Below are 22,223 nucleotides of genomic sequence, written 5' to 3'. Positions count from 1 at the left end.
GTAGCTGGTGCTGTAACAGTATACATTGCATTAATTAGAAGTGCCCAGTATTCATTTTCACTTTCATGTTCAAAGTGAAGCACTGTATACATGTGGTGATACTGAATTGCAGTGAACAAGTAAACCAGTTTAAACAGATTTTTCTTCACACACTATTGGGCCCCCCCTGGTGATTAGGGGGCCCCCAAGCAGCCACTTTAGCCTTGGGCCGGCTCTGTGGGTGGCAGCTAATGTAAAGCAGCATTTGCACATGCATAGAAAAACATCCCACTTCCGCAACGGCTCGGGTCGTCGGTCACAAACAGACCAAACATGTTCTGTACTGTTTTCTTGTTAATATCTAAGTTTTGTTCAGTCAGACATAAGAAAAATAAGGTGTTTTTTGTTTTTATTACCTTGACATGTTTCCACCACTTCCTGTAGTCTCCCTCAGAAGGGTCACATGATGTTACATGTGATGGGTCTTGCTTCCTGTTTTATACAGGTTTGTCAGACAGCAGGGGATGACTACGCCCCCTGCTGTCTGACATCCTGATGAGGACCGCATCCCAGGTGTGTGATAGGATGAGATCCCTCGGCCCGTGGTTCTCGGGGGCCCGTGTTACAGATCTCGATGGTGGTGTTTGTTGTGAAAGTAAGAAACATGACAAGACCGCTCTGAGGAAGACCACAGGAAGTGGTCAAAACATGCCATGGTGATCAAACAAAACAAAACACAACCTATTTTTCTGTCTGACTGAACAAAACTAAAGCTCAACCACAAACAGAGATGAGAATCACGCGGGAAACCCCATCATATGCCGTGTCAGCTGTCCTGCCCAGGGCCACGAGTTACCCATTAAAGATAAAACCTAACATTTTGTTTACGAGACAAAGCAATAATATATAGTGACACATTACTGCCCAGCACTGCTCCTGTTTTATGGACATATCTGTAAAAAAAATAAACTCAAACTTTAAAAGACATGAATTGCTTTTTGGTTAGAGATGTGGTGACAAGAAAAAGAGGATTTGACATATTATTTACTGCTCCCAAACATCACAGCATTGTCATATCCACAGGTCGATTAGTGTAAATGGACATTTGTGCGCCTTTTGCTGCCTCAGCTCAGATAAGCTTGGTTAGACTTTGTCATTGATTGACAAACCTGTGTTTGGCGTCACATTTTTGCTTGTTATCTCACCAAAAAGGAGATTCTATGACCCTACAGTTAAGTTTTACTCTCGCTCATCATGACTTTAGGGGACGAAGGGGTAAAGACAAGTATGAGGACAGGAGACAAATACATGCTGTTTACATTGCGAGTGTACCATATGCTTCATGTTATAGCCGCAGTGAGAGCAACATGGTCTCAGTGAGTGTGTGTCAGCACTGTTGTAAAGCGTGGTGGTGCACTTAATGATGTGTGTGAATGAGAGGGAGAGAGACACACACAGAGAGACAGACAGAGAGAGAGAGAAGGGGAGAGGGGAGGAGGAAGGGTAGTGGTAGTTGGAGGAGAGGAGAGCACAGGGAGCAAGTGTTTACTCAAGCTGACCAGTAATACAGCTCATAATAGTCGATGAATCTGGTGGAAAGCGGTTACTGGCGGACAAGCTACGTTGCCTTTTCTTTATCAGCCCTGGGGCTGCACTTGGTTGATCTCTGGACCCTCAGATTGAGCAACAAAACAAGAGGCAGGCAGCTCTGAATTCAGTTGGACACAAAGGCAGAGTAGAGGGAACACACGGAATCAAAGGAAATTGAAGAAAACAAAGTTGGGACAAAGGACACCAGCAGTTGTAAATCAGTTAAACATTTACTGGCTCTCCTTTTTTTGGGGAGAGAGGATTTTGTGCGAGGCTTTGGGGAGGAGTATGAAAGATTTGAAAGGACATGGGAGGGTGGGGGGCATGGGTCTGATAGGGAGTAATTGTGGTGACAGCCAGTGCTGGGGACAAGGACTCATGTGAGACACAGAGGAATTAACAAGGGGAAAAAAAAGAGATCAAGAGAGGGGACAGAGACGGACTGGCAGAACCCAAACTGGACTCTCAGTATGGGTGTGAAGAGAAAGGCTGCTGCTGCTATCTTAGTCCTGCTGTTCTTCCTCGGCTTCTTGTGGCTGCGTGAGTACTCTCTCTCTCTGTGTACATGTCCCCATGTGGTAGTTTTACTCTATAGTATACAACCCCTCCCTTGTTTGGAATGCATAGGGTACAAATCAGGACACTGTCACATGGCATGGTGGCCACAGGGTTGAGCTCAGTGCTTACACCATATTTCTCTCACTCCTAATAGTATTTTTCTTTCTTCATTATTTGTGTTTAATTCAATAACTCATTGTGTTTACAATATTTATCAGATAACATATAGTGTAAATGTAATTTGTTTTGTTTGTACAACTCCTGCTAACGGTCTGTATTTATATAGAGCATTTCTAGTCTTTATGAGCTGTTTTATTCTATAGTTTAAGTGTCTTGATCAAGGACACATATAGACTAGCAGAGCCAGGAGTTGAACCCAAAACCTTCTAGGTGAAAGACAACTCGCCCCACCACTGAGCTACCATGGCTCAATCCTTAATCCTCAGTTTTTTTTTTAAATACTTTAACTTCTAAAACTTAAGTACGTTTAATATCAGAATATTACTTTTGATACTTAAGTACAGTAAATGTCTAAAATCATTTAGACTTTTACGTAAGTTTTATTATGAAAAGTGACTTGAACTTCTATCAAAGTCATTTTCTGGTAATATAATTTTACTGAAGTATCCACTTCAGATACTTTATACAAGATTGTATAGAAGTCAACAAGATGCTGATAAATAAATATATGAAAATAAATTCAAACAACCCGTCTCAAAGAAATCACCATAGAAACTCTCAAACTGGGATCATGTGATCTCTATGGATTAAGGTCATAGTGCTGCAAGATTTGAGAGGAAATTAGTCACATGATAAAATGCACAACTGGCACAACCAACAACAATTTCGCAATAACTCAATTACTCCATTAGGAAACTTAAATTTAGATTCGCCTCATCGGACATGGGTCACTGTGATACACGTATTGTCTAACGTTAGACTGACTGTGTATTATTTGAACTAGGTGCGACCATTGTAAGTCGCTTTGGATAAAAGCGTCTGCTAAATGACATGTAATGTAATGTAAAGTAAAAATATATCACGGACAGCTTTAGCTGAATTTTGGTTGTGTAGTGGTCAGCAACACTGCTCCATAATTGATGTCCTGCAGAAGTGTGGGGACATCTGTCATGATGGACCCAAGACGTCCCAAATAATACCACACAATAGTCAGATCTAGATGATTTAAATACTTTTGGGCAGTCAACTTCATTTTACAGATTGTGTTTTTGAAAAGGCGACGCAGACGTTGCACCTCCTCAGAAAACTGAAGGACAAACTCTTGAAATATTGTACAAAAACCTGGTAGAAGGCGTTGCGTTTTTCACACATTTGGATGTCAAGTGTAAAGTGAAGCTGTCCAGAGCTGTGTTTTGAGGGCGGAGCTTTGACGGCAGAGTAGACAGAATAAAGTAGGAAGTATCTAAAACCCATTTCAAAAAGAAAGTTATTGCTTTGGTTCACACTCATCTTTGCAGCCAGACACCGAGAAATTGGTGGAGACCAAAAACAGAGCAAGTGTGGAGAAATTGGACTCTAAATGCTGGATATGTAGAGAAGCAACTAACTAAGTTCACCTTGATTTCATTTGATTTCTTTACATTTCAACATTGCATGTATGTTTGTTGTTTTTGACCCGACGTGTCAAAAGGACAGAGGAAGTTACGTTACATTGATTACATGAACAGAATGTAAAAATCCACTGAGACATATTGCAATTTGTGAATTTGGGGCAATACAAATAACCCTGAAAAACATTGAATGCCTGAAAATTGTTTGTGTAATTCATCCATAACTGTTGTTGCATAATTGATAAGAAGTTAGCATTTAAATATTTGATTTGATTTATGTTTTGTAGGAAGGAATAGGAAAATAGGTTGCAGTTTAATTGCTGGAGTTTATTGTGGGGAACTAATGGTCTGGTTGTGTCATGTTTCTTTTCTGTTCCTCCAGAGGGAGGCTTGGATTACCACTGGGATTCCTGTTTAAAAGGTTATAATCAGGTGGATAAGGTAAAAAAAACAGAATAATAAACGACTTTAACTCTCTAATTACAATTACTCTACGAGCCAGATTTTGTGAAGCAGATGGGAAATTTGAATAATTATCAATCACCTCCGCTTTCTCTTCTCCCTTTGTCCTATTCATGGTCCACTCACTGACCTCCCACCCCCCCACCACCACCACCACCAGCTTCACCATCTGTCCAACAGCAGTGGGGCTGATGGGGCTAACGGGTCTGAGGGGCCCCCCATCCAGGAGAACTGTCCGGGTCAGAACTTCCAGGTGTCCTTACTGCTCTCCCACCTGTTGGCGGCACCAGCCTACAGCACTGACGTGCTGCTGCAGCCCTATCTGTCCAGCTGGGATGAGCTTGTGAAGTAAGATCAGATTCATTTCACTGTAAAAAAGTAAATTAAACACATGTAATTAAAGGGTAGAGTATGCAGGAATTGTGGGTTAATGTTTGTAAGCAAAGCAAAGGCAAAGTTGTCACCTCCTCCCCTCAAACTTACCAACACGTGGGTCACACTGGCTGCATGTGCTGTGGAAAAATGCCTAGAATGGCATGTGCTTCATAGACCAATCAAGCCTAATTGAATACTACAAGGCATTTTGCCTAGCAAGGCTAACAAAGGCTAGCAAAGGAAGGCAAGGAAAGACAGACGCCCAACATTTCACACAATGAACAAGCACTAGGCAACAGTGGAGCGAGAGAAAAACTCAGAGAAACAGTAAAACATCTCTGACAGAAGCACAATCAAAGATGTGCAGCATGTGCCTAGGCCGGTTGGGGTGAAATAGGGCATGGAGGAGAGGTGGGGGACAGAAAGGGTGGAGAGAGGAATAAGAAGGAGAGATGAGAGTTAAATTGACATATCGACAAAAAATACTACAACAAGTATAATTGGTTCAAATAAAACATGAACCGACAGCAAAATAACAAAATAAAACAACAATGAAACACAAACAACAAGCACAAAACAATAGGACAATAAAAAAATGAAACTTACCCACTGTCTTTCATTTTGACTGAGTGGTCATCGTTCATTCAATACCGGTTTGTACGTTTTTGGAGTTAATAGAAAAACCTAAAACAGAAAATGATCTTCAACAAGTTAACCTTCTGTGCAGAATCAAGTTCAGTGGGAGAGGTGGCTTCATCTTGTCTGTTGTTACTCCTCCTTCCAGGTTCATGGAGGCTTTGGGCCCAATGGTGGGACTGATATCGAAGGAGATAGAAACCAAGACCTCCATAATCCGCCAACTGGCCCTTTTGGCAGAGGAGAACCGTGAGGCGGAGCTGGGCGCAGATTTACAGTCAATACATTCTGTGAGCACAGAGGTCGGGACAAAGAAGAGTTTGGGGGCCTCGCAGCACGACGGTGCTTATCACTCTGTGCGCTCCATGATCTTAGTTGAACTCAACCGGGGCGTTGTCGACTTTGACCACCAGACGGACTCTGGCTGCAGGACACTTCTGCGTTTACACCGTGCCCTGCTCTGGCTGAAGCTCTTCCTGGAGAAGCTGGCAGAGACGCCAGAGGCCGGCCGGCTCAGGAGCCCGTCAGAGTTATGCCGCGAGGCCTACAAGACCACGCTCGCCAACCACCACACGTGGTTTGTTCGCAGGGCGGCTGAGCTGGCCTTCATTGCCATGCCAGAACGCGGGTTCTTCTTCAGACTGGTGTGTACGCAGGACCAGGAGGAGCTCAACAGGGTGCTGAGCAGAGTGGTCCGGGCCATCGGAGAGGTTTACAACAGGACACAGAAAGCCCTGGAGGAGAATAACATGCTTGACTTACCATAGAAAATGGGACTGGACACAAAGCCTCTGCTGCTGTTTGACCCTCAGTACATTTCCATGACCAGTGAAGCTGTGTAGCTTGACCACGCTTTTCACTTTGACTACTGTTTTTCATCTTATATGCAAGCACCTGCAGGGAATCGATGTAGTGAATGAAGTGTGTCCACCTCCACTACGCTCAGGGGTGATATGTCCAAATTCGTCTTAGCAGTATTTTTATCACGTTGCCTTTTTATGTCACAGACAAATCATTAGTTCTGTGTCTGTTAGTTCTTTAAGCTGACGGAGCATAAATTCAGTCTCCTCCTCAGTCCAAAAAAGGCACCGGTCTGAATTTCGCCATGTTTTTCTTGCTGTTTTCTTCTGCTGTGAATTGGCTGCGTCTGTTATCCACCTGTCAAAGTCGCCGGGTGGGAATTGTGGAGCACGTGCTGAACGTTATCGGTTAGCTCTGGTATCTTCTCATTTCATCCTACCCATCGAGACGTCCTACCAAGGCTGAGTGCAACTTCATTTTTCAGCTGTAATTTTATAACTCTACACTCAGAATCAGAACTCGTGTAGTCCCTGACTGACTCGACTCATGAGCGGCAACGTTTCGTTCGATCACACTTTATTCGGACGAACACAATCGTTTCTTCCTTTTAACGCCATGTAAACATATTGCATTTTTGCACTGGAAACCTGAACGAGACTTTGGATCGATCTCTCAGCTGAAATGTACACGTGCCACATTTGTTTTCTCCCCCAGGACCAAAGTCCTGCGTCAACAATCACAACACACCCAAAGCCTGTTTTGCTTTTGACATTCCTCGTCAAACGAGATATTGCTGTCCTCAGCTCAGGGGAGTTGCAGGCAGCTCACTTAACAGCCACTGTAAATTATTTAAGTGAGTAGACACAACAACATGAACATCAATCAACTCTGCTTCAGAACACACACACACACACACACACACACACACACACACACACACACAGAGAGAGAGAGGGGGCTGATTTGTTTGTTGTGGACTCAACTGTTCATGTGTTTGCGCTGAACGTTACCCAAAATATATCATTGATTTGTTTGTTGTGGACTCAACTGTTCATGTGTTTGCGCTGAACGTTACCCAAAATATATAATTTTTTTTATATATTGAAAATGTAATTGAAAATGACTCCTGTTCTACTGTATTTGTAGTAAAAAAAAAAAAAAAGAAATGAAAGAAATATAGTACGCTACCTCAAAACAGAGCAGACCGAGATGGTTTGTAGACGTAAAAGTTTGGACCTGATCAGAGAGGAGAGTTTCCTCATGGTCACCGTGGTAACAGTATTGACGCCTTTTGCTTCTTTGGATGTTTTTGTATCAAGTAATTAAATGTCTATATAATTGATCCAGATTGATTGATTGAGAATGACGTTTCCTGCTTTATGAGACAGTCCGGTCCGGTAATGTGATGAGTCTGACATTTAAAAATGCCACCGAGCTGTTGTGCAATGTCATCCGGCACCCAGCAGAGGTTCCACTGCTCCACTCTTCAGATTATGTGAGGACCACATAATCTGTGTGACACACGCGCTCACCTGGATTTCACAATCTGTGGGGGGAGAAAATGCCTGTTGGCAGTATCATGTCTCTTGTGAAAATATAGGCCTGAAAAAAGGCAAAGTAGGGTTTAGAGACAATTCTGGATTATAATTTGAGTAATGCAGAGAATAGTGTATGCAAATATCAGTCACTGCCACTTTTCTTTTGATTAATCTCGACTCTTAAACCCATAAATACTTCTAATGCTACATAATCCTGTCCCTCTGCACACTCTCTCTTTCTGAGGAGAATGAAGGAGAGATAAGGATAGAACCCGAGGGCACAGAGTGAGCAGGAGACAGGAGCCAGATGAAGGTCAGTGAGCAGAAATACTCAGCGGCTGTAATCTTGTCAAGCAGTTGGCGGCAGACTATTTTGAAGAGGGCTCGAAAAAGACCAGGATTCACATATTTTGATCCTGCACCGGTCAATATTCTGTGATTCCGAGCAACGATCTGATGCAAGAGACTTTGATCAGTGAACTTTGTCCCGTGGTGTGTGTGTGTGTGTGTGTGTGTGTGGGAGGATGAGGCGTAGCTGGTACCATTTCCCTTTAATAACCTTGTGACAATAAACCACAGACGCTTTGCACTTGTTCGAGTCACGCGTGTAGGCATAAAACTATGTCACATATCCAGATGGACCTTTATAATGTGTCTGCACAGGTTAAAACTGGGATTATGGTGAATGGGATTACATTAGATTATATCCCTCTGATGCAACCTTTGACACCGGCTGGCTTCTCTCTCTGTCTCCCGCTAACAATTTAACTACATTACATATTACGATATAGTGTATGAAGTAGAGGCAAAGGCAATCTCCAGTTCCCTTAAATGACATTTATTTATTTCTCTATCTTGGTTTGCAGTAAACATGAGCAAAAATGATACAGACAGTTAGAGCAAAATAAAATAAAGATCCAGAGTAGAGCTATCATCCTTTTTGGGTGAGAGTATTTCAACAAAGCTCATGGTTCCTTTCTTGAACTCCACAGTCTTAGGCATTATTAAAGTGTAAAATGAGGAGATCAGATGGGGAGAAACAGGTTTTTTTGTTTTCTTTGGGTGCTATTGTCATTTTGTTTTCAAGCAAAGTTGTGCGCGTGAAGGTTCTCCTGAGCTGTGATGTATAACAGGCCACAGAGAACCTTTACGGCGAACTCCGCAAGCTCAATTTCACAAAACAGAAACGACTCGATGACAAAAAAGTTTCTACGTATAAAAACGGAAAAAAAAACCAAAACAACGTTTCCAGTCAAGCCGTTTACATTTCGCCATTCGTTGAATAAAACGATTAAAGCCTACCAGGTTGTTCCCATGATGTGATGCAATCCAAGTTAATACATTCTCTCCTCTTTATGACAAAATAGCAAGAAAAATACTCTTTTATAAACAAAACAACTTGTGCCACCTTGTTAATACATACTGGCAAAATTGCCCGAACGCATTACCTTGTCCTGTCTTTCCTTTTCCCCTCTTTGCTCTCCATGAAACACATGATTACGCTAATTTAGTTACAGTCTTTCCATAAACATACAGTACATACATACATCTTACAGCCACACAAGAAATAATAGATATTGCTTTTTGAGGATACAGCTCCAAATTATCGCAGGAAAAGATGGATAAATGGAGTTAACAGGATATAACATTCTGTAACACTGGGGAACAACACTGTCTGTCCACCAGGAGGCACTGTTATCTTGCAATGTGTCCTTTTGTGCGTGTTTTATTGTATTATTTATTGTTATTATTAGGAGAGTATGGTTCTTTTACACAGGGCAGGGAAATGAATTCAATTTAAAATGTCATGAAAATCTTTGGTTGAAGAGCAAAACTTCACATGCACAGAAGGATAAGTGTCCAATCAGGTGTTTGGGGGGAGGGGCTGATGTTTAATCCACTGTTTCGTGGTTTTAATAATGATTATAGGGAATGAGAATGAATGCACCGAGGAAAGGAATGGACTTTGCTTTTTCCGTCTCAAAGGCCGGGACAGTGAATCGGTTGTTTCGCACACGCAGGAGGAGCGACAAAGTAGGGTAAAGTGGTTCAGCGTGCCTGCTCGGGATTAGCCAACCAGATTAAGAGATTACAGTGAAATTAAGTAAGTGTTGCAGGAATGCTGGAGGGTAAATTTACGTGAAGTCGCCTGAAGGACTTGCAAAAAAAAACAGCTCATTATAACCTCTATGAGCAACTTTCTGATTCTTTCCCGCTTGTTTCTCAATCATCGCACCTCATTCAAATAAATGCGTCATTTCCTGGATTTTCCAGAGTTTGTTGATGAGCCGTTTATTTGAATCAGGTGTGTTGGAGCAGGGGAAATGTCGAAAACACGCAGGAACCAGGATTGAGAAACCCTCCCTCGATGACATCACGTGAGATGCTGAGGACAGAGGACGAGTGAAAAGGTGCTTGTGTTTCATATTAGCTGCAGTGACGTGTCGGGACAGGATCACAGTTGATACACCAGCAGTATGTACAGGCAAATCCTTACTCTTCATTGTCCCATTGGACAAATGTCACGTAAACAGCTTCAGCACCAAAAGCAATAATTAAATAGGAAAAATACCCTTTTTTTTGCCATGTGAAAACAATTTTCCCGTGTTCATTTCCGATCCATTAACCCTCCATTTTTGGAAGCAGATGTAGACTATAAATGATGATTCACAAGTTGATAATGAGTACATATAACTGACAAAATAGCCCAGCTTCACACAAAAAAAGAAGAAAAAGCACACTTACAATGCAAATCAACACACAAAATTGCACTAGCATCTATTCTCAGATACATAATAATAAGTAATAGATGCAGAGCATACAATAGAACTACTCATTTCTTTAATTAGTGGAAAGGGTTTTCTGGAGTTCAACCACTAGGCCTGATGATGCAAACGCTCCCAACAACCTAAACACCCAAATACTTTGTAAAATGCTGTTTAAAAATGCAACAACGCTGAACTCCTGTTCATAATCTGTGTCTTGTAATGAATATTGCACGTCGCATGCAATTTCCCGACCGACAGTGCGAGGGATTGTATATGGAACACGCGTACCGACACTCACTCGCACAAACACACACACACACACACTCGCCCTACTGCCTATTGTACTGTAAGTTGTTATGTTGTTGTTGTTGTTGTTGTTGTTTGTAACACACACACACACACTAGCTGTGCACCACGCTTCGAAGATCACAGTGTGGTCCCTCCTGGTGGTCAGCGGTTCAACACGCTAAGCAGAGGGGTGGGACACGAGGGCGCCTCACAAGACGATACACACACATGCAAAATGGCTTCATCGCTGCATCCATCCACCGAGATATACACACGTTTGCTGGAATATTCCGTTAAGTGCAACAAAATGGATGGAGTGGTATACGTTTTATGATACCGTATAAATACTAGATATACACATGTTGTATTGTAATATGTGTGTATCCATATATATAGTTTATATATAGAGAGAGAGAGGGATACTCTATGAGGAGGCAGCAGGAGGGGAGCAGCGACAAAGTGGGGATGTCGCTGCTCCTTGCAAACTCTGGAAACACATGTTCACATCCGTTACATCCCCTAGTTTGTCATGCAGTATAAATTTGACGTCACCTCAAACTAATGTACAGGAAAAGAAATTTATCCCAAAGCTCACAGACAGAAAGAATAACAGGATTACCACCCTTTTGTTCTCGCCTCATCTCGCCTCTTGACATAACCCGTGTCATAACCTCCCCGTGCCCCTCCCACCCCCAACCAAAAAAATCAGGGGTTTGTAAACATGATCCTACAAAAGGGTGTGAATACTGTCATTTGTTTCTGTGCATGTGCAATGTTGCAGAGAATGAAGAAAAGTAGTTTTCAGAAGACGGGGGGTGGGGGGGGGAAGGGTCAACAACCTAGTATTATTTAGAGTTGATCCTCAGCTTGAAAGACACTCTCCCGGCAAACTTGTCCCTTTCGCTTCCGATGGGAATGTTGTTGGCATTGATCTTGCACTCGATGTTCACGTCCTGATTGGCAGTAACGTTGAGGAACTTGATGGCCACCAAAGGCTGAGAATAGTTCACCTGCACAACAAAGAAACAAACAACACATCAAATGAGTTAAAACAAGCTTAAATAACCAGTTAACTTACTGTACATTTAAACATTTAAACATTTAAATCAAAAGCAAAGTCTTACCTGTGCTTTCTTGCCATAGTACGGGAAGTACATAAGGTTGAAAGTGCCATTCGGAGGAAAGTACTCCAATTCGCCAATTTTGTTCGTATCTTCTCTCTGATGAGGTGAAACAGCATCGTCAGTGACAGACTTAATGTGAAGGGTTTTTGTCATTTATCCGCTTCTTTTCTCTAAAACTAATTTCTTGACTTGTCCACCAACTAATCAACTCTTTTAAAAGGCAAGACACTACAGGATTTAACTCATATGAATGACTTACATTATTTAATTACTTACATTATCTCAGAAGTCTGAGCATCAGATAACTCCTGGTTCACAACAGCCATTAATTACATAATTTGCAACATGTTTAAAATAAATCTAAATGACACTATGAATGATAAAGGGACAAATCCCTGAGTAAACCTTTAGAACATGCTGCAGGTCAGAATAACTTTTAAAGAAGTATTTGGTCAAATTGATTCAAAGAGAGAAAGACAAGTACAAATGTTCATCTTCCTCAGTCGTGTTATTAATATTAAAACTGTATATGTTTACCTGTAGTGTCTCACCTACAAAGGACCTCATACACGACTAAACTCTACACGGCTGCTCTGCATAAACAAATCTGTCCCGTTCTCACCCATTCATCTTGGCCAACTTTGTATCTCTGAGAGAGGAGCAAACAAACAAAAAAGAAAAAGAAAAGACCAACAACATGCACTTTTGGTGTGAATGAAAACACAGCAAACATCACAGAAATAATAAGTGAAACACACGACAATCCCTGTGAAGTGATAAAAATCAACATTTTCTGCTCTCTGTCTCCCTCTTTGTCCATCAGTGGTACTGCAGCCTCACAGCAGGCATCTGCTCTTCTCTCTGTTCCTCTATTTCATATCCTCATCTTTAGGAATTTCAAATGAAGTGAAGACAAATGGAGATGACAGGTGACATATTGCGGATGAGAGCGAGGCACAATGGCCACGGATGGGCCGACGGAAGACAAGGAGCGATTACCTTAGCACCACAGGTGATATACGGCGCCTGTCCATCTTTTCCTGGCAGCATCCCAATCACCTGGTGAAAAAAACAAAAAAAAAAACAATCCCGTCTGACTCTTATTTAAACACAGGAAGCAAATAAGCTATGACACATGGAGTAAATAGAGACCACAATCTGATAAAGTGACTTTTTTCTTGTACTATTATTATTTTATTGTCATTCCTAACCAGAAGCATTGTCTCAATCACTCCACGTCTCCTAGCAACACCATCCATTTCCCTCTCCTCTTTCTCTTTCATACCCGATTCAGCTTGATGATGATGCATGGCTTGCCCAAGTTGTATCCATAGTAACGGTCATGAAGTCCAGAGCATTCCCCCAGCATGGTGCGGTTGAACTGACAAGAGCGCTTCGGGTTGTTTTTCACGTCGCCGCTATCCTTCTGCTCAAAGTACTGGTCGGGGACACACTCCTCATTTTTCTGCACCTGGACGGACTCGTTGTAGGCTGAAAGGAGAAGAGGAGTGTGAGGGGGCGGGGTTTATTTTAAGCCGTTAGATCTCACGACCGTACAGCAGTAGTGACGAACAGCAGAATTTAATGGAGAAAAACGTGGATTTGGTTTAATTCACTCATTCATCATCTACCGCTTTGTCCTCCACATGAGGATCGCAGGGGGCGCTGGTGTCAATCCCAGCTGACATGTGAAAGTGAAAGGCGGCCATCACAAAGCCACATCCAATGTCACACTCACTCAAAAAGGGTGACTTTAGAGTAAACAGACACCATGGCACTGAATTAAGACAAATAGGTTGACTTTACATGATAGGAACTTCTCCAGGGTCTGCGTGTAGATGTCCCAGCTCTCGGTGTCCTGGACGGTATAGATAATCTCAAAGGTCTCATCTGTTTTGGGCGTCATCACCATACCTGTGAGGGACAGAGAGTTTGTGACACCGTGGCACAGACTGTGACCCATATCCGCGCACATATTTCTTTATCTCATTAGTTACAGCACCTGGTGTAGAAAGCCTGTCCTGCCAGGTCGGTTTGTGGTCGTCCAGGGTCTGCAGCATGACGTACATGGTGAGTGCAAACAAGCCGGCCAGGAAAATGTAGAAAACTAGATAGAAGACAAAAATAAGACCTAAAGAAAAAAAGAGGAGAGAGAGAAAGAGATGCAACAGTGAGAAAGGGATTCATTGCACTTATTTAATACCATAAATTAGTATCTTTATGCTGCATTTTAACCTCTTTAACATCTTGCATCAGGATACCAAAAACAACATGAACAAGGCAAGACAGCTTTATTTATAGAGCACTTTTCTTGCACCAAAGGCAGATTGATGGTGCTGTACAGACAACAGTAAAAATTAAAATCTATGGGAAAATGGGAAAAATCTCATTTTGTACAATCTGCAGTTTCACTTTTAGTTGTCATTCATTAGTTAGTAGTTAAGAGCATCCTTTACTGTTTTATGCCACAGATCACTGGTGTGTTATAATGGAAGGGCTTTTATTAATGCATGAAGACTCCATTAGGACAATATCAGCAACTTTAAGTTACTGCAGGCCGTTTGATAATTACCGTAATGCACAAACATACTATTCTGGCGTTTGAAGTGATTCATTCATTCTGATTAAAGCTCACTGCTGCCCTGTTGTTTGTGTTCATTCATGTTGTGATGCACACAGCAGGCCAGTTAATCCTCTTTATTAAACTAGAGGCACTTTACATAACTCGTGTCATTATTGTGGTTATTGTGGGGTTTTTTGTTAGTTACTGTAAGTTGTGTGTTTTTATGTTTATCGCTCACTTGTTCCCAAATAAAGAAAAGGTGCTTCGGTTCATCTGAAACTGTTCAAATGTTCCTGAATGACTTAAATATCATTCATTTCACGATACATATTAAAAACATATGCAAATGTACTATATTGCATGTCAACAGATGAGGACGAGGACCGTCCACACACTGAGACAGAGTCTGGAGATTAAAGGCCAACATAGACACAGGGACACTTTCATGTAACATCATAAGAGCACGGTGGTGATACATCAGACAGATAATTCATGAATCATTTTCTCATAAACATCACCTGCAACCACGCACTTATCAGACAATACTAGCTGGATCAAAATGTACAAAATCAACATCACGTTCTATTGAAGACCCGGAAACAGAGTCGCCCCCTGGTGGCTATTAAATATATTCTTACTTCCTGGTTGCAATGATGATTGGAGGAACTGTCTGAAAGGGCGGAACCAGTTTTTGATTGACGTTGTGTGTTGTGTGTTATTTGCTGTGCGATATAGCCCATTTTCATTTGTACAAATACACTGTAAATAAAAAAAAACACTATTATAATACTTCAGTTTTACATAATGAATGCATTTTCTTATTCTAGTTGTTTGTTTGCAGAATTTATAGAAGAGTTTATGTACAAAAAAAACCCTGAAATGAACTTCCCCAGCAACCGCCACTGCTGCAACGCACCCATGTATAGATTGTATATAAAATGGACAAAGTCTTACAGTTTCAAAGGTTGACAACAGGAAATGGGATGACGCGGTCGGCCTCCAGGAGGCGACTCTCCTGGCTGCAAAAAGACCTCTAGTTCAGGTATCCAGCCTCTACTTCAAGGTCACTTTTTTGTTAACATACGTTCCCATTCAGAGGAAAATAGATGATCGGACTGTAGTGGAACATAAATAGCATTTCTTACGACACATCCCACCATTTTAAGCATCACCACCTGAGGCCAGCAGTGGACTGTGACCCTGTGCCTCTGCCCCCAGCGTGGAGCTCAGTGGCTCCGTGCTGCATCTGCCTCCCCACACGACCAGGCTCACACACACATCCATAACAATATGTCAAGGGGAAGCGGGTCCATGGGGGGCAATTAGAGCAGGGGGTTGCTTTTGATGTCCATCCAATCGTTCCCTGAGATATCGGAATCCGAAGCGAAGTCAACAAATGGCTGAGTAAGACATTGATTAGCCGTTTGCAGCACGGAAAGGCTAAAAAAGCTGAGTCATTACATATGGAGTCAGGCCTCAGACCACACGAGAGGCAGCATGGCTATAGAAAGCACCAGAAATGAGACGCGACAGAACGGCATTAATAAGTGTTTTTGCCCTGCCGTCATGACCACAAATATGACACCACCCTGGGGAGACTGGATGTGCATACAGGGTCAAGTGTACAGGCAGGGTGGTTTTCCCCCTGGCAAAGAGGGTGTTAGGTTTACAGTCTGAGCTCCCAGTCAATGGTGATGATGGACGGAGAAGAGTATGTCTTTCATTCTGGTTTTGTTCCCGCAGACAGCAGTTGAAAGCACAGAACAAAAGGACCGGTTCAGTATCGGGCCCTTTCTTCGCTCATAATGGCGGAAGGTGTCTTTTTTCTTTCAGAATGAATTACGTGGACATGCTGTTTGATTGCTTTGTGAATTGGGGATGAAACACACCGGTGAAATAAAAACGGAAAAGGTGCAAAAACTATGTTGATTATTATGTTGATTACATGTGGGTGAAGACTGGGTTTGGCTCCTGAGTGAATGTTGTACAGTATTTTGAAGATTATATGGTGTTCGTGTGTTTCTTTTACTCTCAAGTAGAGAACGAGCAGCTTAATGCATGAGTTTGTTCTTAATTTGGCCCTTTCAAAGGCTCGTTTTGTCATTTCAAACGCTCTCCGCGGAGCGTTTTGTTGTTTTTGGAAGTGGGAGGCGCAGAACACTTAATTAGTCCTTATTTTAAATAGAAGTAGTTGTTTTACCATGTTCGCCCGGTGTCAGCTGGTGGCAACGTAACATCAAAATTGCGCTCTGTTCCACTTTATCAAGGCTATTTCCATATCATTACAGCTCTGAGCACAAAGCGGGACTCGCATGGAAGTGTTCGGTGTGTTTCATCCTCAAAGAAGCCTTTGATCCAAGGCTCAGAAATACATGAACACACTACACATGTCTGTCAAAGATCCAGCGTGTGAAAATGAGTGAAACGTAAAGGTGAGACCAGGTGAGGCCATCAGGGGGTCTATGGGGAAAATGAGCCTGAATCTCAGTCAGTAAACATTTACCTGATGAGTTAATGACCTCAATCACTAAATTATCTTCCAGTTTAGAAGAAAACTAGATAATAAACTGGCACCGTTCAGTAGGAGCCTGGTTACAGGTGACACATGTAAAAAACCTCAACATGGAATCTCGATGCGTCAAAATGGGAGCTCAAATTCTTCTGGGTTACATCGTAACAGGCTGCCACATGTGCACTGTGTGTCCGTTCACTCTGCTGTAAGAAAGTACTCGACGGTGGCTTATTCTAAGGCTCCAATTGCAATTATACATTTATAAACAAACATAAACCCTCCTACATATGACAGACTGGAACTTTACAAAGACTGGAGACCTGACTGGGCTGTTTTTCTTTTTTATTGTTGAGCTAAGTGGATATAAAAAATGGATGGGTGGACTCTTAATAAAGCCGCACAGTCCGACAGGTGGCACTCGAGGTACAGTACTGATCATTAGGAGAGTAGGAAAGTGAGGTGAAATGCCAGGTTTAGCAGACCCACATGTAACGGCTGACTACAGAAATAGCCTAATTAACAAGCCTTAGAGAGCACAGCTTAAAAAGGCCACCAGACCTCAAAGCACCTGGGACACACTGAGCTGGATTAAGTCCTACACTGTGGAACGATTCCAGCAAAGACAGTTGACCATCCCCAACACCCAACTAGTACCACAATTTCTAATCATGAAACCGATAATTACCCATGTACAAGTAAAAACCACCTTCAGCATGATTCCAACCACAACCACGAAACTTTAGTGCTTCCATTAAGATTATGTCTCCAGTGATGAGATAAAAAAGAATAATCTAAATTCCTGTGAGTGGTGTACTTTCCTCGAATGCCCCTGAATTGATACCGTCTCCACAAGCAGCCAATGAAGTCATTAGATTGGGATTAAATCCCTCACTACTGAGTAACACACTGGGAAGGGCTGGGGGGTTGGAGGTGATACAAATAGCATTTGGCCCTCGGCTTTACCCAGATTAAATACGCTCCAATGTCATTAGAACAGAGCCATATGTGCCCGATCATTTCATGAATCTTTGAAACAGTTGCAGGCTGCTTGTGTGGCAGAAAAGAGGGCAGAGAAAGCCACGGCTACCGTCTTAAAATGAGACCGGGATTGAATTTTCCTTCAAAATCTCTGGAGAGGGAAGAAAAAAGACAGAAAAGGAATGACATCACGTTAGATGAAGCCACAGACTTGCCAACCAGTTTCTACTTAACTGGAGTGAGTCTCCACTGCAGCAGAATTTGCATTAAGTTAACACTCCTCCATCATCACTGAGAGGAACTGATCATATTATGGACTACTTGGCAACAACTGTGTGAGCAGTGCTGCAGTCTTCTGGCAAATCCACACATGTCATAATACTGTACGACCATATTCCTCCACCCTCACGTTGAGCGCATTGCGCAGGGAAAGCAGTGGCATAAATTATTAAATGAATTAAACTATACAGGAGGTTCTCTCTCACCCACCCCACCCCCGCCCCCACACACACACACCACACCATCCCCACCCCTCTCTCTCTCTCCCTTCCACATGCAGGAGCGGTGCCGCATTCAAATTTCAGCACCACGCTGGAGTGGACAGCGACACTGCGGGAAGCTGATCCAGTCAAACAAGTTTGAAGAGGAGAATACGATTTACATCACACAGGTCATTTCTGAGGCAGGAGACACCTGTTGTAGATTCAATGGCAGGATCCACATCATTTGCTGCATTGCTGTAGCTGGTACTGTAACACACACACACACACACACACACAAACACACACAAACACACACTCACCCCAGCTGCTCGCCGTCCTGCCCAGAAACTCCCTCGTCCTCGGGTTCCATATAAACTCCTTCCAGTCGCCTTTTTCTCCATCCTTTGCCATGTTATCATAAAAGTGTGAGGAGCCGCTTATGCTGCTGCTGCTGCTGCTGCTGCTGCTGCTGCTGAATGAATGCGCCTGATGATGCAAGAAGAAGAGCCGGGTTGGGGAGAGCGAGAGAGAGAGAGAGAGAGAGAGAGAGGGGGAGAGAGAGAGAGAGAGCTACTGTACCGTCGTGTGGAAGGTAATTACAAAAGGCTATATGTCATCATAAATAAAGCATGGGAGAGCGACCACTGCAGCAGATTTACCTAATAGCAGTGGGTTTGGGATGGAAATGAAGAAAGCGCTCCAGCACTCAGCACAGATCTAGCAGTGTCCCTTCCCCCGGCTCTTGCCTGCATGCCGCAGAGTTTTGATGAGTGGTGCAGAAATCTAGTGATACTGCGGTAAAGCAGTAAACCCCCCCCTCCCCTCCCCGTCGCACAACCATCCCTCCCCACCAGACCTGACCAATCGCCTGCACCTCATCCTCCCTCCTCACAGGTCCCCCGCGCATGACAGACAAGCGCGAGAGCCAATCACACGGAGGCTGCTGGCATCATTGTGTGTCGACATGTGGCTCTGATATTCCCAAAGGACTGTAAAGTGTCTGTGTGTTACCCAATGGTGCATTTACAGTCCCATGATTCCTAAATGTTACTCAATTATCCATGTTGAGATTAGAATAACGTTTCTATCCTGATCACAATGGGCGATATTATGTCATATTTCCAAATGATCGTCAGTTGCTAAATATGTCATGAGGCAGACTCAAGTCTTTCTTTCCTTTCTATATTTTGGTAACAACAATGAGACTGTATTGCAGAATTAAAGTTGCTAATGTGAGTAAAATTGTCAATCCCAAACTATTCTGATAATTATTAATGAAATAATAACAATTATTGTTTGATTAGAGATTCAGCTTCTTAAATGAGGAACATTTTCTGCTTTCCTTGTTCCATACAACAAAGAAATACGAGAGAATAATTAAGGTTTTTTGACATATACATAAAAAAGGTAACACACAAATCAACAGTTATATACACAGTGTCAGAGAAATTGCAGTGGGATCGCTGTGTAACGCCCAGGCTGAAGCTACGCTGTGTTGCCATCTACAAGCAGTCTGAAGTTGTATGAATAGTTTAAAATATACGTGAATATGTTGACTTTAAAAGGCATTAAAGTAGTCGGAAAAAGCATAAAATTTAAGTAGACAAAGTAATTATCGGGTGGAATGTACCTTCAGAATGTTGAGTACTTTGTCTACTGAATGTCTTAAAGGATTATTCCACAAAAACACTACTTTGTAGTAATATTTGGGTGGAATGAACGTTTAAAACTATAAGTATCCAGGCAAAGTAATATTTGGGTGAAATGTACCTTTAAAACTGCGTGTGTGCATGAGTGTTTGTCACAGAAAACAGCCCTCGGGCAGCGTCCATACACCTGTCTTTAAAATGACAATCGTAGAGCTGACCTGTGACCTCTTCACCGTGAGTGTCAGACGGAGATTCTGTGAAGATAGAGTGAAAAAATGCACTTTTAAAATGGTGGACTAGTGCAGGGGTGGGAGAGGTCAGTCGATGGAGAAGCTGCAGGATGATTCTTAAATTCTCTGAGTCACTGGGCTTTAGTCGTCACATACGATGACATCAATGTCTACAGAAAATAGAAAATCATGTATGAAGAGGGAAAACTTGAGAAATGTTTTCCAGAACTCTTATTTCTTTTTTCCTTTCCTTTTCACAAGTAAGAATTTTCTTTTGAAACGTTCAGACTAAATAAAATGGAATACTGTAACAGATCACAAGATTAGGACTGCAAGCATTATTCCAAGAAGTGATTATTTGGTTTTTAAATAATGAAAACAAGCTTCTAAAATGTGAATATTCTCTTTGTCTAAATGGACATGACTTTAAAAGGCATTCAATTAGAGTTGGAAAAAGTATAAATAGACTAAAATGTGAATGAATTAGGATGTGTTGAATCACAATGTTGAGTAGACAGAGTGTTTGCTCAAGGACACATATAGACTAGCAGAGCCAGGAATTGAACCCACACCCTTCCAGTTGAAAGACAACGTGCCCTACCACTGAGCTGCCAAAATAAGTAATACATTACTTTTAAAGTACAGTAAATGCCATATACTTTAAGACGTTTTCTTAAATAATATTATAAAAAGTAACTTCATGTCATTTTCTGGTAAGATACTTGTACTTTAAGATACTTTATCCATGACTGTAAGACATACTTTAAACTGGACTATACTTTTTGTTACAAAAACAAGGACATTTGACAAAATCCTCATTACCAGGTTTGTGAAACACCCACGTGACATTTCTCAAAATTGCATGGATCAAACAAATACTTGACAAAAACAAACAAACCTCATTGTTAATAATCCGGCAGCGAGTTAATCCGACATCCAACCATGAAGCAAGATCTTCATAATTACTTCTTAGATGAAGGTGATCAGAAGAAAAATCCTTGTTTATGTTTTGCCATTTTGAACTCTCGCCGTCGACCGTCACGCGCGCGCGCACGCACGCACTCACGCACACACACGGAAATCTCCACATCCATGAATCCGTGAATCAATAACAGTTTCTGAGTTCCTGTACTCGCTGTTTTTAAGTATCACGTGTGAATATTGCTCGTCGGCTTCCATGAATCCACGGTTGTACCTCATAGCACAGCTGCACGAGACTGTGACGTCGCACAACACACAAACAAACAAATGTTCTATACTATAGAAATATACTACTATATTTTATTAGTATATTCTAGGGATGGGATGACTTCTCTGCATCCGATACCGATATTACAGACTCAAGTATCTATCGATACCAATATTAGCTCCATACAGTAATTTAAGGCCATTTATGAACTATGCTAATTTATTTGTGCTGAGTCATTTCAAATATATTCAACCAAAAGGAATATAGCTCAAACATGACTCAGCTAAATGCTTTTGCAGATTTGTATGTACATTTTTCTAGTCCGTGCATAGTGAAGCATGTTTTATTGTCTTTTATATTTTGCACACTTTAATATGTGTCTGGTACTGTGCCATCGTAACCAATCATTTCAACATTTTAGGATCAATAGATCTAAAATGACAAAGTCAAATATGTACTGTGTTGTATTTACATTCCAATACTGAACATGCGCTAGAACGCGTCACTGATGACGAATGACCTTTACGTAATTTCCGTATTCCCGTAGCAGCCTCCGCATTAAAGCCCCTTGAAGCTCAGCTTCAACTGTTCTCTACGGGAATAGGTTCATCTCGTCACTTCCACGGAAGCTCAGCTTCTGTGGGAGTCAGTGGAGCTTCTCTACTCCTCGCCGGGCTTCTGTAGCATGATTGGAGGAAATGTCTGAAAGGTGGAGCCAAGTTTTTGATCGACAGCGTAGCAGAAACATACACAACAACTGAGATTTTGCATTTACTTTTGTACATAAACTGTAAATAAAAACACTATTATAGCATTTCAGTTTTACATAATTATCTATCTATCTATCTTTCTATCTTTCTATCTATCTATCTATCTATCTATCTATTCTGTCTGTCTATCTATCTATCTAGACCGTGAGGCACGAACACA

The 22,223-nt window shown here is 41.9% G+C and overlaps 2 protein-coding genes across 4 annotated transcripts; one reads left to right on the top strand and one right to left on the bottom strand.

Annotated features, from left to right (window-relative positions):
• The first annotated feature begins 1,474 nt into the window (after positions 1-1,474).
• Positions 1,475-6,886, top strand: gltpd2b (glycolipid transfer protein domain containing 2b). The gene is made up of 4 exons (XM_044042013.1): positions 1,475-2,109; positions 4,081-4,139; positions 4,321-4,508; positions 5,320-6,886. The coding sequence occupies exons 1-4, from the start codon at positions 2,040-2,042 to the stop codon at positions 5,936-5,938; spliced, it is 936 nt and encodes a 311-aa protein (XP_043897948.1). The 5' UTR covers positions 1,475-2,039; the 3' UTR covers positions 5,939-6,886.
• A 1,441-nt stretch (positions 6,887-8,327) lies between these two features.
• Positions 8,328-19,006, bottom strand: atp1b2b (ATPase Na+/K+ transporting subunit beta 2b). 3 transcript variants are annotated; one of them, XM_044042015.1, is made up of 9 exons: positions 18,885-19,006; positions 18,546-18,711; positions 13,693-13,821; positions 13,497-13,604; positions 12,976-13,181; positions 12,690-12,749; positions 12,313-12,339; positions 11,691-11,786; positions 8,328-11,576 (listed from the first exon to the last, which is right to left on the bottom strand). In XM_044042015.1, the coding sequence occupies exons 2-9, from the start codon at positions 18,634-18,636 to the stop codon at positions 11,412-11,414; spliced, it is 882 nt and encodes a 293-aa protein (XP_043897950.1). In that variant the 5' UTR covers positions 18,637-18,711; positions 18,885-19,006; the 3' UTR covers positions 8,328-11,411. The 3 variants fall into 3 exon arrangements, with proteins under 3 accessions (XP_043897950.1, XP_043897949.1, XP_043897951.1); XM_044042014.1 differs by having other exon boundaries at positions 18,546-19,006; XM_044042016.1 differs by lacking the exon at positions 12,313-12,339 and having other exon boundaries at positions 18,546-19,006.
• Between the last annotated feature and the right edge of the window lie 3,217 nt (positions 19,007-22,223).

This window comes from Solea senegalensis, linkage group LG13 (genome assembly GCF_019176455.1).
Source record: "Solea senegalensis isolate Sse05_10M linkage group LG13, IFAPA_SoseM_1, whole genome shotgun sequence".
NCBI classification, from domain to species: Eukaryota; Metazoa; Chordata; class Actinopteri; order Pleuronectiformes; family Soleidae; genus Solea; species Solea senegalensis.
The sequence above is the reverse complement of the archived record's forward strand: the minus strand, read 5'-3'. Positions and strand labels throughout refer to the sequence as shown.

Coding starts and splice junctions, on each gene's coding strand:
- gltpd2b (XM_044042013.1), top strand. CDS start 2,040: ATGGGTGTGAAGAGAAAGGCTGCTGCTGCTATCTTAGTCCTGCTGTTC. Junction 2,110..4,080: donor CCTCGGCTTCTTGTGGCTGC/GTGAGTACTCTC, acceptor CTGTTCCTCCAG/AGGGAGGCTTGGATTACCAC. Junction 4,509..5,319: donor AGCTGGGATGAGCTTGTGAA/GTAAGATCAGAT, acceptor TCCTCCTTCCAG/GTTCATGGAGGCTTTGGGCC.
- atp1b2b (XM_044042014.1), bottom strand. CDS start 18,636: ATGGCAAAGGATGGAGAAAAAGGCGACTGGAAGGAGTTTATATGGAAC. Junction 13,605..13,692: donor GGACAGGCTTTCTACACCAG/GTGCTGTAACTA, acceptor TGTCCCTCACAG/GTATGGTGATGACGCCCAAA. Junction 11,787..12,312: donor AAGTTGGCCAAGATGAATGG/GTGAGAACGGGA, acceptor TCACCTCATCAG/AGAGAAGATACGAACAAAAT.